General features: G+C 54.5%; 2 protein-coding genes across 3 annotated transcripts in view; both read left to right on the plus strand.

The window, feature by feature from the left end:
- The window catches only part of gtf2f1 (general transcription factor IIF, polypeptide 1), a gene marked incomplete at its 3' end in the record, with an annotated part of 10,757 nt that extends 9,251 nt beyond the window's left edge, over positions 1–1,506 (plus strand). Inside the window, exons 11-13 of the mRNA XM_084488517.1 lie at positions 69–129; positions 479–507; positions 1,319–1,506. Coding sequence (XP_084344643.1) covers positions 69–129; positions 479–507; positions 1,319–1,506 — 278 coding nt within the window. The remainder of the gene's footprint in view (positions 1–68; positions 130–478; positions 508–1,318) is intronic.
- Positions 1,260–13,473, plus strand: LOC311355191 (voltage-dependent T-type calcium channel subunit alpha-1I-like). 2 transcript variants are annotated; one of them, XM_084474921.1, is made up of 6 exons: positions 1,260–1,795; positions 6,529–6,678; positions 7,450–7,587; positions 9,334–9,592; positions 10,362–10,603; positions 11,257–13,473. In XM_084474921.1, exons 1-6 carry the CDS (start codon positions 1,538–1,540, stop codon positions 11,983–11,985), a joined length of 1,776 nt encoding a protein of 591 aa, XP_084331047.1. In that variant the 5' UTR covers positions 1,260–1,537; the 3' UTR covers positions 11,986–13,473. The 2 variants fall into 2 exon arrangements, with proteins under 2 accessions (XP_084331047.1, XP_084331046.1); XM_084474920.1 differs by having other exon boundaries at positions 1,261–1,795; positions 7,447–7,587; positions 11,257–13,472.
- The last annotated feature ends 2,361 nt before the right edge of the window (positions 13,474–15,834 follow it).

Genomic DNA, 15,834 nt, shown 5'->3' on the forward strand with positions numbered 1-15,834 from the left:
AAAGGCTGAATGAACCTGATCTGTTTCACATGCTATCATAAGTGTGTCTTCCTCTCGACCTCTTGCAGGCAAGAGCAGCCTCCTCACCTTAAAACTAACGCTGTCTATCCAGTGCACCGTCATTCCTAAGTAACTTTTGTTGTTGGCGGACCAAATGTCTGCGGTGGTGGACACATGATCCAGGGACTCCAAAGTTATTTTGAGCTTTGATTCCATGTCGGAATAACACTTGTCCAGGAATGGGAAAATGTTTTCCTGACGGATGTTGGCTTGCACGTTGCGAGTATTTTATCTAGTATTTTCTAAATCTGGTTGTGCGACAGTTGAAAGACGCCTGTTGCCTGGGCATAGAGTGCATTTCACTCTAATATTTTGTCCTTTCGAGCTATAAACTGGAAGTACTGAGAATATCGCCACTGGCCCAAACCCCGTCTCCGTCTCCGTCTCCGTCTCCATTTCCCTCTCTCCTTCGCACCAGCAGCTACGTCACTCAAAACGATCGCTATGGTAACGTGCCGAGGCAAGCAGCACACACACAGGCAGCACACACACACACACACACACACACACACACACACACAGGCAGCACACACACAGACAGCACACACCACTTAAACAGATCAGAACTTTACACACAGGCAAACAGGGCTTGGGTAAGGCAGGAACACGCGTTCCTATAGTCTAGTAAAGGTAGTGTAGTCACAGTTATATTTAGTGTAATGCGTTTACTTTACTATACTTTACTTTGTTACCCAGAGAAGTGTTATGGTTACTGTAATCCGTTACTCTGTAACTCGTGACCCAACACTGACACTGGGCTAGCTCCCTTGTGGGAATGTTAACATGGAACCAAACGAGTCCCACAGAATGAGCCGCCCTGACAACAGAACAACAACAGAACAACAACAGAACAACAACAGAACAACACACGCAGCTTGTTGCTAGGTCGTCTATCAAGGCTAACGATGATGATGATGATGACCAGGATGAATTATCATTAAGTTGTCCTGGTTCTGTTTTTTAATAGCTACCGTATATATTGGTCACTGCTATTCCAGAATATTTCAGTTCAAACATAAACCCTCCTCTCTCTATCTCTCTCTTCTCCTCCACCCTCTCCCCTCCTCCTCCTCTCTCTCCTCCTCCTCCTCTCACACCTCCTCCTCCTCCTCTCTCTCTCCTCCTCCTCCTCTACACACCTCCTCCTCCTCCTCTCTCTCTCCTCCTCCTCCCTCCCCCCCCCCTCACCAGGTACACGCTGCGGGAGTGCCCGCCGGACCACAGTGGCGTTCCCGGCGGTGTTGCCGGGGGCGACCAGGGCGTGGCCGGCGTGGACTCTACGCATGCAACCCCAGCCTGCAGTTCATCTCTCCGCTCTACTTCGTCTCCTTCGTGCTCACCGCCCAGTTCGTGCTCATCAACGTGGTGGTGGCCGTGCTGATGAAGCACCTGGACGACTCCAACAAAGAGGCCAAGGAGGAGGCGGAGATGGACGCCGAGATCTGAGCTGGAGCTGGCCCAGGGCACCCTCTGCTGCATGGGCGCACCGGGCTGCGGTGGCGGCGGCGGCGGCGGCGGGGGCGGGGGCGGGGCCAACCCCCCGGGGAAGGTCTGCACCGCAGGCAAGGAGAGAGGAGGAGGAGGAGGAGGAGGGGCGCCGGGGCGGAGGGACGACGAGGGCGGGGGCAGGAAGACAGCCCATCGCCGTGGTCACCAGGGCAGCACGGCCGCCCCCCCGCAGCGTGGAGCTCTGGGCTCCTCCCACTCCGGCCAGAGGCAGTACTCCCCGGCTCAGGTGAGGGGGGGGAGGAGGGGGAGGAGGGGGCGTGGGGGGCGGGGGGGGGGGGGGGGCCTCTGTGTGTAGATGTGTGTGTGTGTGTGTGTGTGTGTCCAGAGGGTTGGTCAACCAACAGAGACCTCTGCAGAGGAAGAGACAGAGAGAGAGAACAGTGCAACCAGATGTTGGCCTCTGGACTGAACCGTAGAGAGAGAGAGAGAGAGAGAGAGAGAGAGAGAGAGAGTTTATTGTGGTTCTTCTGTCGTCTGGTTCCTTGTCTCCGTGTTCCTTGTTCTCTGTGGCGTGGGGATGAGGGCGTGGTGATGAGGACTGGTCCAGAACAGAGGTCCAACCTGGACCGGGTGTTGGATGGTTCTGAGCGAGGAGGTCTGTCTGGACCGCTCTGGGACCAGGGTCTGACCTGTGGAGGGGGGGACCACAGGGGGCGGAGCTTAGTGTCATCTAAAAGATTCTGGTGATTGACAGCTGAGAGGTCAAAGACAAGAGGGTAATATCCCCCACAATGCAACACCGAGATCTCAGAGAGAGCCCTGAGAGAGACCCTCCCACATCCAGTCGACAGCCTCATTTTGCAAAGGGGAGGGCTAGGTGGCGGCGTCGCCATGGCGATCCCCTGTCAGCCGGCGACTCACGCTCAGACCCGGCCTTAATCTGCTTTTCAATTAGGCTTTACATCCAATTAACCATTTGACCCCCAGCTGGTACACACACATTATGTCCTCAAAGTCATCGTTTAGAGATGGGCACGCATACACACACGCATACACACCCGCACACACACATGCACAGACACACACACACACACACACACACACACACACACATGCACACACACCAGACACACACACCACACACACCCGTCGTCCTGCAGACGTAATCATAGCTTGACAGAAGAAGACACACTGTGATTGTATCTTCACAGTGTGAAGGATGAGTTACACACACGAGGGGGCGCGCACACACACACACACACACACAAGTACACACACACACACACACACACACACACACACACACACACACACGAGTACACACACACACACACACACACACATGAGTACACACACACACACACACACACACACACACACACACACATGAGTACACACACACACACACACACACACACACACACACACACACACATACAGCATCATTCATTGACACTTCAACTAAACACACACACAAAAACGTTCTCACACACCCTGACACACGCGCAGAGATGAGTCACCGCCCCCCGCTGTGAGGCCGCCGCGCCGCGGGAGCTCAACAGGAGGAGCCCTAGGAGAGGGGAGGAGTTACTGAGCTGATTCAGCCCTCACACCTAACCTCTCTCTCTCTCTCTCTCTCTCTCTCTCTCCCTCTCTCCCTCTCAAATTCAAATTCAAATTCAAAGTGCTTTATTAGCATGACTGTTTGAGTACAGTATTGCCAAAGCAATATTCAAGTTGAACAATAATAATTTTATAAATAACAGATTTGTAATAAAATAACAGATTAAGCAACAATATAATAACAATAATAATAACAATAAGAAAAGTGAATATACGTTAGTATCATAGAAAATAAAAAATAAAGATAAAGAACAAAGTTATAAACAAAGTCAGACTGAATCTCTCAGGTTATGACACTTTAGGACATATTGTGCTGCCAGGGCAGCAGATGGACCTTCACCAAGAACAATTGACATTTTGTCCTTATGTTCCATGTCTGCAAAATTTGGAATATAGATTTGTAATTTGGTGAAGTATATTTGTCTTAATATGTCATATTTTTTTCAATGTAAAAGGAAGTGCTCCTCTGTCTCAACCTTCTCTGCCTGACAGTGACCACATATTCTGTGTTCTCTGGGCAGCCAGGTCTTTCTGTGCCTGCCTGTTTCCACTGCCGGTTGTGGTCACTGAGCCTGTACTTGGTCAGGATTTGCCTCTGCTTCACATCTCTGACAGAGAGGAGATAGTCTGCTAATTTGTCATTTCTGTTTAGGATCAGATAGGAATTCATTCTACTTCTGGTTTGAGATTTGGTTTGTCCAATGTTCCAAATAGTCTTCTTTTGCTTCATTAATTATTTTGTTGGCTCTAATTGGTGTTTTGGAGGCAGTGCTGGACTGAGCTTGATGTGTGTTAGTTAGCTTCAGCACTAGCTGGCAAAGGGGACTCTTGTCAGGGTTCAGCTCTCCCTCTCTCTCTCTCTCTCTCTCTCTCTCTCTCTCTCTCTCTCTCTCTCTCTCTCTCTCTCTCTCTCTCTCTCTCTCTCTCTCTCTCTCTCTCTCTCTCTCTCTCTCTCTTTGTGTGTATCTTTAACAGATCTTAACGATATATTAAGTTCCCTCCTATGTATGATGGACTGAACATTGTCCTGATTCTCAGGATAAATGACGGCGCTGAAGCTGATCCAAAGGAACCACGTTTCCAGTTGTTAGTTGTTTTTCCAGTTGCAAACAAACTGAATTTGGAATCAGCGCGGAATTAAACGTGCTCTCTGATCTGTGATGCATTAACATAAGAGAGGCCCACATTAAGGCACCCCCCTCCCCCCCGGGACGAGGAGGCATCAGGCTGAGGAAACCGTCTGAAACACACAGGAGAACACACCACTGGGGGAACATGGATCCAGGCAGTAACTCTCCCTCCTCCCTCCTCCCTCCTCCCTCCCTCCTCTCCCCCTCCCTCCTCTCTCCCTCCCCCTCCCCCCTCCCTCCTCTCCCCCCTCCCCCCTCCCTCCTCCTCCTCCCTCCTCCCCCTCCCTCCTCTCCCCCTCCTCCCTCCCTCCTCCCTCCTCCTCCTCCCTCCCTCTCCCTCCCCCCTCTCAACTCCCCCCTCCCCCCTCTCCCCCTCCCCCCTCCCTCCTCCCCCCCTCCCTCTCTTGTACAGCTCCTGTTGTGTGTGTTCATGCTGATGGTTGTGAGCGGCCGTCACTCCTCTTCTATTTAGGGGTCAGCTCTCTCTCAGCGTAGGAACCAGGTGCAGTGTGTGCGTGTGCCTGTGCGCGTGCGTGTGCCTGCGTGTGTGCGTGTGCGTTTGTGCGTGCGTGTGTGTGCCTGCGTGTGTGCGTGTGTGCGTTTGTGCGTGCGTGTGCGTGTGCAGTCTCTGTTGAGTCCTCTCGGCTGCGTGGGCAGCAGCAGAGTGACCTCGTTTCACCAGTGGAAGCGTCCTTCCGCTGGGCGGTGGCCGGTGAGTTAATGAAGGACTGGAGCGCGGCGTTACGTCAACACTTTGATCCCAAACACCGGAGGACATTCTCAAAGTAGATAGAACGACACAGAGGGGAGAGAGAGGAAGACTGGGGGAGCATCTCTCTCTCTCTCTCTCTCTCTCTCTCTCTAGTTGAAGCGTTGATCTGGACAGTACTGTGACTATTGAACAGACAGCTGGGCGAACGAGAGAGACCCCAACGCTGGGCGATCGAGAGAGAGAGAGGGACCCCAATGCTGGGCGGTCGAGAGAGAGGGACCCCAGCGCTGGGCGGTCGAGAGAGAGGGACCCCAGCGCTGGGCGGTGGAGAGAGAGAGACCCCAGCGCTGGGCGGTGGAGAGAGAGAGAGAGCTGGGCGGTGGAGAGAGAGAGAGACCTGTGCGGTGGAGAGAGAGAGAGAGCTGGGCGGTGGAGAGAGAGAGAGAGCTGGGCGGTGGAGCTCTGTTGAGGCAGAGCCTCCAGCCAGGAGGTGCTTACAGGACAGATCTCTTAATGAGGACGACTTTGATTCTAAAGCTCCTTTAAACCCTGATGCACAAAGCTGCTAAAGCGCAGATTGTTTTAACGAGCTGTTGAGGCCCTAATGGTCGCTGCTTCACATGGAATCACAGCAGAGATGATGGGATCCTCCTAATGAAGACACAAACCTCCACCTGGACGGATTAGGAACTGATCCAGGCTCAGTTCATCAGGAAGCGCTGGTGCTGGTGACCGTGGTGGAACCATCAGCCTGGAGGACTGGGAGAACAAACCACAGTGTACTGGGCTAAGGCTGGACTCTGTTAGTCTAGCACTGAGCTGGAGTCTGGCTGTGTAGCTTGGGAAGAAGTGTGCGAATCTGTATTTGTGTGAGTGTGTCTGTGTGTGTCTCTCTCTCTGTGTCTGTTTGTGTATGTGTGTATCTGTGTGTGTGTCTGTGTGTATGTGTGTCTGTGTGTGTCTGTGTGTGTCTGTGTGTGTCTGTGGTGCCCATGAGTGAAAAGAGTTGAGTTAGAGTGCGTGCAAAGTGTATAACAGCCATAGGGTGGAGCAGCCAGAGGGTGGAGTAGAGGGTGGAGCAGAGGGTGGAGTAGAGGGTGGAGCAGAGGGTGGAGCAGGGGGTGGAGCTGCCCCTCCTCCACCTTAACGACCTCTCTGTGTTTCTCTCCCGTGTCTCCGCGCCGCGCCGCACACACACGTCTGCTCGCTGTTCTGTTTCTCTTGTGTGTCTCCTGTGTGTGTTTCTGTGTGTGTGTGTGTCTGTGTGTGTGTGTGTGTTTGTCTGTGTGTATTTGGTGTGCAAATGTATACATGCATGTGTGTGGGTTTGCATTGCGTGTGTGTCGGCGTGTACATGCATGTGTGTGTCTGTGCGTCTGTGCAAATGTACGTACGTCTGAATGTGTGTATGCACGCGTGTGTGTGTATGTGTGCGTGCGTGCGAGCGTGCGCGTGCATGTGTGTGCGTGTGTGTGTCTGTGTGTGTGTGTGTGTGTGGCTGTGTGTGTGTGTGTGTGTGTGTGTGGCTGTGTGTCTGTGTGTGCGTGGCTGCAGGAGAGCCAGTGGCTGGACAGTGTGTCGCTGCTCATCAAGGACTCCCTGGAGGGGGAGATGCAGATGATTGACAACCTGTCGGGCTCCGTGTTCCACCACTACTCCTCCCCGCCCCCCGTCTGCCGGGACTGCAGGGTCCGCACGCAAGAGGTACCCCCCACCAGACCTCCCCCCTCCCTCTTTCTCTCTCTCTCCCTCTTTCTCTCTCTTCATCCTGCTCTCAGCTTGTTAATGTAGTGGAGTGCACTGTGTGTGTGTGTGTGTGTGTGTGTGTGTGTGTGTGTGTGTGTGTGTGTGTGTGTGTGTGTGTGTGTTCTGATCCGCCTCATCCTGTGTGGAGCAGAAAGCATTTTGTTCTAATGTAAAGTTTTTGTCCCTCTGGGAGCAGTCCCAGAAACGACGTGTTTCATTATGAACTCCAGTGTTGATGGAGGACAGGAGAACAGACATGTTTATGGAGACTCTTTGTAACATGGTCCTCATCTGAGTCCTCTTGTCACACATCGCTGCTGCCATTAGGAGGGCTCTGCACGCTGCTCTCTGGCTCACTGATGTCCATCACCCTGCCTCGCTCTCTCTCTCTCTTCACTCTCTCTCTTCTCTCTCTCTCTCTCTCTCTCTCTCTCTCTAGTTATATATTAATATATATATATATATATATATATATATATATATATATATATATATGTATTTTACTTTCATATTATGACCATGAAGGCCAGCTAAGGTTCAGACCTGTAGACCCTGGAGGAGTTTCACGTGCCGTAGGTTTCACTTGACGTACTTAACGTAACTTAACTGAACTTACCTTAACTTAACCCAAGGTGCATCCAGATCAATGAGCAGGGATTTAAACACACAACCCTTGGACCTGGAGTCATTGTAGTGCCCCCCCCCCCCCCCCACTGCCCCCCCCAGCAGATCCAGATGGCGGAGATGGAGCAGGCCTCCCTGAGGTCAGAGCCGCTGTCGGACAAGTCGCCGTCTCCCCCGCTGGCCCACGACCTCAGCCTGGACGGCGCCGGCCCCCACCAGCTGCTGCTACCCAGCAACCACAAGGTGACCCCCCCCCCCCCCCCTCACTGGTCACATGACCTTCAGACCAGCACTGTCTCCACGGGTCACATGACCTTCAGACCAGCACTGTCTCCACGGGTCACATGACCTTCAGTCCAGCACTGTCTCCACTGGTCACATGACCTTCAGACCAGCACTGTCTCCACGGGTCACATGACCTTCAGACCAGCAGTCCCAGTGCAGGCTGGTCTAACAGACTCAGTACTGGTCTAACAGACTCGGTCCCAGAGCAACACTTGATAAATGAGGAGCAGAATGTTAATTGCGTCCTGATGGCTGTGAGCCAGATGAGAGCAGGCTGGGCTGAGCGGTGGGCAGACACACGACCACTGAGACGACCGCGCTGCACAGCCTCTGCTCGGCTCTTCCTCAAACTGGAGCTTCATTATATTTTCTCGACATGCAGTAAATGTACAGAAAAGTGTGACACCCCCATTATCTCTCCTTTATCCTCCACCCTGGCCTCTCTCTCTCTCTCTCTCTCTCTCTCTCTCTCTCTCTCTATCTCTCTCTCTCATTTTAATTGCAGCATACATATATACAGTGTATGTTGATAAGTAGGTGTGTGTGAGTGTTGGGTGTGTATGTGTGCTTGTGCGCTCTACTATCGCTGCCTTGAGGCTTGACCTGAAGCCTTCTCTCCGGTACACACACAGACCCCCCCCCCCCCCCAACCCCCCCCCCCAACCCCCCATCCTGTGAACCAGCGTTCATTAGGAAGAGAAGGGAGCAAAGGAGAGAAGGAGAGAAGGGATGAAGGGGGGAGGGAACGTGAGAGGGAGGGTGGAGGTGTGGAGAGGATCAGGAGGATTAGCTGAGAGAAGACTTGGGTGTGAGAGAGTGTGTGTGTGTGTGTGTGTGTGTGTGTGTGTGTGTGTGTGTGTGTGTGTGTGTGTGTGTGTGTGCAGTTAGTACACACACACACACACACTCTTACCCATTCAACCTTCTGATGAAATGACAAACTAAGTTTGGGCTCAGAGCGTGACCACGTCCACGTCGAGGTGTGCGTGTGCGCGCTGCGTCCGTACGGACCAGCAGCAGGAGGCCACTCCCTGCTCACCGTGGAGGCTGGTTGCCATGGAGACCTGAGCAGGAGCACAGAGTCCAATAGAGAGGATGGAGAGGAGCAACCAGACGGATATTAATAGATGTGGGAAACGTAAACGGAGAGGGAGAAGTGTCCCGCAGGAGTTCACACACCTCTCCTCCTAGAGCGCAGGACTGGAGGATCAGGTGAGGCTAGTGGGCGGGGCTGACCCCTGACCCCAAAGCTAGTGGGCGGGGCTGACCCCTGACCCCAAAGCTAGTGGGCGGGGCTGACCCCTGACCTCACAGCCAGGGGGTGGGGCTGACCCCTGACCTCACAGCTAGTGGGCAGGGCTGACCCCTGACCCCACAACCAGGGGGTGGGGCTGACCCCTGACCTCACAGCTAGTGGGCGGGGCTGACCCCTGACCCCACAGCCAGGGGGCGGGGCGGTGCTGCAGACCCGGTCCTGCTGGATGCTAACCTTTTGACCTGTTGAGATGAATCCATCTTCAAGAATCAAACTCCACTGGACCTCCGTTTGACGTTGACACATTTATGAAACATTTCATTTTCACTCTGCTTCACTCTGTCATGAAGCTGTGCTCGTCTTACTGCAGAAGCCAAACGTAGATTTTGTGTTTTTCGTGTCGGAGCAGATGTTCACCTCCGTCTGTCCCCCCCCCCCCCAACCCCCAGGGGGCCAGGAGCAGCAGGGACTCCCAGAGCTCAGAGGAGGCTCAGGGGGGCTTCCACCAGGCAGGACACCCCCACAACCAGACCCAGGCCCAGGTGGGGCTGGAGCACCCCTCCCTGACCGCAGGAGGGGCCAAGGAGGAGGAGGAAGAGGAGGAGGAGGAGGAGGGGAGGGCGCTGATGGAGCTGATGGAGCTGGAGGTCCAGGCAGACCAGCACCACCAGCAGCACCACCAGCAGCACCACCAGCAGGCGAGCCCCGGTGAGCAGGGGGGGGGCATCACGTACCTCTGATGGGTAGTGGGGGGCAGTATTGTAATGGGAGGGACAGAACAGAGCTGAACACATTGTGTTGAGTCATTAAGGAGGTCTCCCCAAACTAAACTCAGGTCAGGTCATTGAGGAGGCAGACAGGTAGGGCCCCCCTCAAGGTAGGGGCCCCTCAAGGTAGGGCCCCCTCAAGGTAGGGGGCCCTCAAGGGTCCTGTGCCTCAATGACCTGAGCTGAACTGTTGACTGTTCACCAGGATGCTGACAGTGAAGCACTGGGCATTGGGGAATCAAAACAACCTTAGGCTGTCCAATCCCAGCCTCACCACTAAACCCTCGGGCCCTCGAATAGATGAACCTCAAACACTGAGTCCTTCTCTATCCATGGAGGCGTAGGGTAACGAGTGGTCAGGTATGGACTGCTCTGAGGACAGTGTCATGGTCAACGCTAAACGGACTGCACTGATACTGAGCCTCCAGCGGCCACTCAAAGGGCTTCACAATATCGCCTCACATTCACCCATTCATTCACACATTCACACACTGACGGCGGTGTCCACCACGCAAGGCGAAAGCCAGCGGGTCAGCAGTCAGGGTGAGGCGTCTCGCTCAGGGACACAGTCCACACTCCGGGGATCGAACCAGCAACCCTCGGGTTACCAGCCGACCCGCTCTACCTCCTGACACGGCGCCATCATCAATCGACGCCAGAAACAGTGAGTCCGTCCGCCCAGACCAACTGTCCATCCCTCCCTCCCCCAGGGGGCGTGTCCAGCAGCAGGGGGCGGAGCGGCGAGGGGGACCAGGAGTGGCGAGGGGGGCCCGGGGGCCCGCTGTCCCGGTTCCGCCTGCCAGTGGACTTCTTCCACCCGGCGGCGGCCCCCATCCCGGCCCCGCCCCGCAGCCGCAGCCTGCGTCTGACCAGGGGCCTGAGGCTGACCTCGCCCGCCACCTGGGCCTCGCTGAGGTCCCCCGGGGCCCGCCACACCCCGCTCTGCACGCAGGTCAGTGGTCAGCAGGGGCCCAGCCTGGAGCGCAGAGACGTTCCCAGATCGTTGCTTCCTTCCCGATGCCGATTCCCATTCCTGAACGTCAATATTGTCCGATAGCAAGTTTATACGATACAGCCTCTAGCATTAGAACTACTGACACTATTGTTTATACGTTACAGCCTCTAGCATTAGAACTACTGACACTATTGTTTATACGATACAGCCTCTAGCATTAGAACTACTGACACTATTGTTCTTGTTGAAGACCATTATTTTATCCAGAGCTACATGATTTACTGATATTATTTATAAACTTTAATTATAATAATACCTTTGTATTCTTGTAGTTAAGCGTGAGCATCCATGTTTTTCCGACTTGGGATCAGATGAGACGTTTCCCGTTCCGTTAACGAACGCAGCACAGCCCTGTAGGGTCTGATGTTCTCTGTGTACTAAATGACCTACGAGTCATGTGATGCTATCGGATCGCCACATACACTTCTTACTCGCCGACACCCGATACTGTTTAGTGAGTATCTGATACGGTATCACAGCTAACCCCCTCTGGGTGTCTGTCCCCCAGCAGCCGTCCCACTAACCCCCTCTGGGTGTCTGTCCCCCCAGCACCCTTCCCACTAACCCCCTCTGGGTGTCTGCCCCCCCAGCACCCGTCCCACAGCGACTCCTCCCTGGCCACCGGCAGCTCGGAGGGCAGCCTGCAGACCACCCTGGAGGAGGGCCTGAGCTTCAGCGTGTCTCCGCCGCAGAACCTGGACCCCCCCTTCCCCCTGGCGCCCCTCCCCCTCCTCCTCCCCTCGCTGCACGGGGACGACCCGGCCGGCGCCGGCCCCCCGGGCCCGCCCCGGGGGCCCCGGGCCCCGCCCGGCCTCACCCTCCAGGCCACCAGGGGCCACCAGAGGAGCCAGAGCAGCGGACGCGGCAGCGCCAGCCCGGGCTGCACCCGGGAGGACTCCATGGACCCCTCGGACGAGGACCTGGGCATCGGCATCGGCTCGTCCCTGGGGGGCTGCGGCCCGGCGGGGAGCGGCCAGCACTTGTCGGAGACGCTGAGCAGCCTGTCGCTCACCTCGCTGCTCTCGCCCGGCCCCCCGGCGGCCCCCGGAGGCGGCGTGAAGAAGTGCAGCAGCACGGGGAGCCTGGACCAGGGGGGGGCGCTGCTCTCGACGCGGGGCAGGGAGGGCCGCAAGGGGGTCCTGGGTCTAGAGCTCATGGACCCCCAGGGCTTCCTGGCCAACCCCTGGATGGGGCTGGGGGACGGGCGGGGCGGCGGGGGGCCGGGAGGGGATGGAGGAAGCGGCGGCGCGGGGGAGGAGTCCTTCGGCGTGAAGAGCTCCAGCCAGACGCTGGTGGGGCCGCGCCGGAAGAACAGATGAAGAGCGCGGGCCCCGGCCGCCGCGTCCTCGCCCCTCTGGCTCTGAACCCGTCGCCTCCCCTTTACTCTCCCTGTCACACTGCGGCGTGATGTCACATGATGTCCTGTGTTCCAACCCCTCATCTCGCCCAGACCCTGTCGGATGTGTTTGTGACCACGCCCAGCCCCGGCTGAACTAGGGCGGTCTGGAGGCTCAGAGGAGGACCGGTGTGGCCCTCAGAGCTGGGGCCCCCAGGGGACAACGGGGCCTTTAGCCGCTGCTGCTACTAGAGGCATGGATCCGGTCGTTCAATCAGGGAGTTCACAGCAAAAGGCACAGAGCTGAAAATCAAAAGACGCTGAACGGTGTATCTTGCTTCCCTGGTTCAAGTTGTCTTTGTCCGTTTTATTTTCTTCTTCTTTGTTTGTTTGGCTGCTGGGCGTCTCGGGGTCACGGAGGCCGACGGTGCAGAAGGATCCGGTCAGACGTCCGACCCGTTCGACAGCGGCTCCGCTGGGGCGGGCGCGGGCGTGGCGGGGGCGTGGTCGGCGGGGGGGTACATGAAGGCAGGACGGACGAGGGTGGGAGCCGGCAGGTCGCCTGTCTGGCGAGCAGGAAGCGGACGTCCGTCCGTCTGCCCCTCTCCCCCACGGGGAGAGGGAAGGAGAGGTGGGGGAGAGTTTATGTGTGTGTGTTTGTGTGCGTGTTTGTGCGTGTGTTTTTCTATGTGTGTGATTGCGTGTTGCCTGAATGCAGTACATGGAGATGGACTGGGCCTCAGCACGTCTTTCTATCTTTAGCGGAGGATCCAGGAAGCCCTCCGGAGAGGGACCTCTGACAACAGCGTTCTGAGTGGCAGCTGAACACAAACGGAACCTTGCATGCAATGATATGTGAACTCTTCTTTTGGGGTTTTCTTTGTGAGTTTGTCTGGTTTTAACCTTGGGCATTGCTCAATCAAACACGGAAGAGAAGCAGTTTGAAGAATAAAAGGACGTTTCCTTAGAGTAGAGGAGAGTGAAGGATGTATTGTACCTGTATAATCCACTGGGATATGTTAGTTTGAAGAGTTATTTAGGACCACGCGATGGACTTGAAGCACACTCCACATGGGTTGGACTGCATGACGGAACCTAATTTAATCCTTTGCTCTGTATTAACGATGTCAGTGTCGGTGATTACCATGTGGTTCTATTCACTGTTTTTGTAGACGAGCGACTAGGCCAGTGTTTCTCTGTCCCCACGCCCCTTTACACTCTTCAGTATCGTCAGGACTCTGTCTGCCAGTGACTTCCACTTTTTATAAGGTTGGAGTAAAGAGTACTTTTTTTAAATGGTGTCATGTGGAAAAACCACCAAGCAAAAAATGAATTCCTGAGCTTGAAGTAATGTTCCCTGAGTCCCTGCTTCAACACCGCCTCCTCCACCTCCACCCCAGGGCTCTGCCTGCTCCACCTCCTCCACCTCCACCCCAGGGCTCCACCTCCTCCACCTCCTCCACCCCCCCGGGCCCCTCCCACCTCCTCCACCTCCTCCACCTCCACCCCCCCCCCCCGGGCTCCACCTCCTCCACCCCCCCGGGCCCTTCCCACCTCCTCCACGCTACGAGGAGCCCCCCCCCCGGCCCCTCCCCCCCCCGCTAGGGTTTCTGTTGGCTTTTAGCTTCCGATGCTAACAGGGAACTCCAGATATAAAGAACCCAAGCGGCCGCGTGCTGGCCTGAAGCGCTGAGAGGCTCTCGGCTCTGGCCCCGCCCTACAGGACGGCTCCTCATCGTCTTCTTTAACCCTGATGCACTTGACATGCTTCCTCCTGCTCCTCTCACACACACATCTGTTGTAGCAACACTTTTATACAGCCTGGAGGGGAGCGGAGTGGGGGCTTTTATCAGAGGGGGGGGGGTGGGGGGTTTGGGTGTAATGCCAGTGGATTGATTGATTATTGCATCGAAGTAGGAGATGTTGATCTCTAGAGACTAATAAGACTTGTATATCATTAGTGTTTTTATCATGACCTTTGAGTTATTTTGGAATATAATGAGGTGAGATAGAATGCGAGGGTTGGACCTTTTTGGTTGTTTTTTTTTGCAAGATAACTTTGGTGACTAAACCACATGATGTTGAATATCAATGATTGATATTAGCAACGAGCATTGTATGTGTGTGTGTGTGTGTGTGTGTGTGTGAGTGAGTGTGCGTGTGTGTGTGTGTGTGTGTGTGTGTGTGTGTGTGTGAGTGTGTGTGCCTGCCTGTGAGTGTGTGCATGTGTATTTATGCATGCGTGTGTGTATGTGTGTGTATATGACAGAGATGGTGTATGTGTATGCATACATGTGTGCATGTGTGTCTGTGTGCGTGTGTCTGTGTGCGTGTGTGTGTGTGTGTGTGTGTGCGTGCCTACATTTGAACGGCATCAGGTGAGTCTCTCCCTGACGGTTTGGGTTCCATGCTGACGTCATCACAACGTGTCGTCTTGGCAGGACACCAACACAACAACAACAACACAACAACAACACAACAACAAACAAAGGCAACCTTGAAGGGCTGTTTGAGCTTCAAAGAAATGGTCCTCCTCCGTCAGAGACCAGAGGTCAAAGGTCAGAGGTTAACCTGACTACACAGCAATAAATGTTCTATGTGACCCTCAGCCGTGTCCTGTGTCTGTGCTTCCTGTGTGTGTGACCAATCAGGTGTGAGCTGGGCGGACCAGATGATCATGTGACCCGTCTTCAAACTCCTGGAAGGAAAACAACAAGGGCATACTTAAAGTTCAAACTTAAAGTTCACAGTACGAGGCATACTTAAAGTTCACACTTAAAGTTCACACTATGAGGCACACTTGAAGTTCACACTTAAAGTTCACACTATGAGGCACACTTGAAGTTCACACTTGAAGTTCACACTTGAAGTTCAAAGTACAAGGGCACACTTAAAGTTCACACTTAAAGTTCACACTATGAGGCACACTTAATGTTCACACTTTAAGTTCACACTATGAGGCACACTTAAAGTTCACACAACGAGACACACTTAAAGTTCACACAACGAGACACACAGTATGTGTGTCCATTCTAATTAAGCGTTACAAGCTAAAGAACTCGACTAGAAGAAGCTACTCTTCCAATAAGTGGAATATCCAGGCTTCATCATTCCACCATGTAGCACGTCAAGCAGAGCAGTTAGTTCAGAGAAGCTTCCACAACGGGACGATAACGACTTGCTGGTTCAACGAGGGAAGCCCGTCGGCATTTAGTTCAATGCCTCCACAATCCTCCAATTAACGGCTTCTCTCTCTTTCACAACTAACAAACACTGGAAGCTCTTGCGTTTTTCAAAGGAGAACGGGGATCCATCCGGAGGGTAAAGACATGTGGTGGGGAGATGGAGTCAAATAAATGAAATGTCTACATTGAGATTCAATCTTCTCTTGTGGTTCTCCCGTATGGATCTCGTCATTAAGGGAACAGCTTCACACAAACACACAGAAACGCGTTTACTATTTACTGCCATCTAGTCTTCTAGTAAAGGCTCCTACCCCGAGTACCTGTTTAGTTATTGAGGGGCTGCTCGGGGGGGGGGGGGGGGGGGCTCTGGGGGCCACAGGTAGACTGCTGACCTTTTGGGGGATTCAACCACAAACCCTTCAGCAGGTGAACCACACACATCTCACTGAGGGCAGGGAGGCTTTGTACCGCAGAAGGCTGGCAGTGATCAGAGGTTTGTATTGACTGAGGAGTGAACCCCACTGGGTCTGGAGGGCGGAGTCAGCCCCACTGGGTCTGGAGGGCGGAGTCAGCCCCACTGGGTCTGGAGGGCGGAGTGACCCCGCCCTCCAGACTCTCTGACTCTCTGCAGCAAACGGAGAGACAGA

The sequence above is a fragment of the Micromesistius poutassou genome, assembly GCF_964030765.1.
Source record: "Micromesistius poutassou genome assembly, chromosome: 1".
Classification (NCBI taxonomy): domain Eukaryota; kingdom Metazoa; phylum Chordata; class Actinopteri; order Gadiformes; family Gadidae; genus Micromesistius; species Micromesistius poutassou.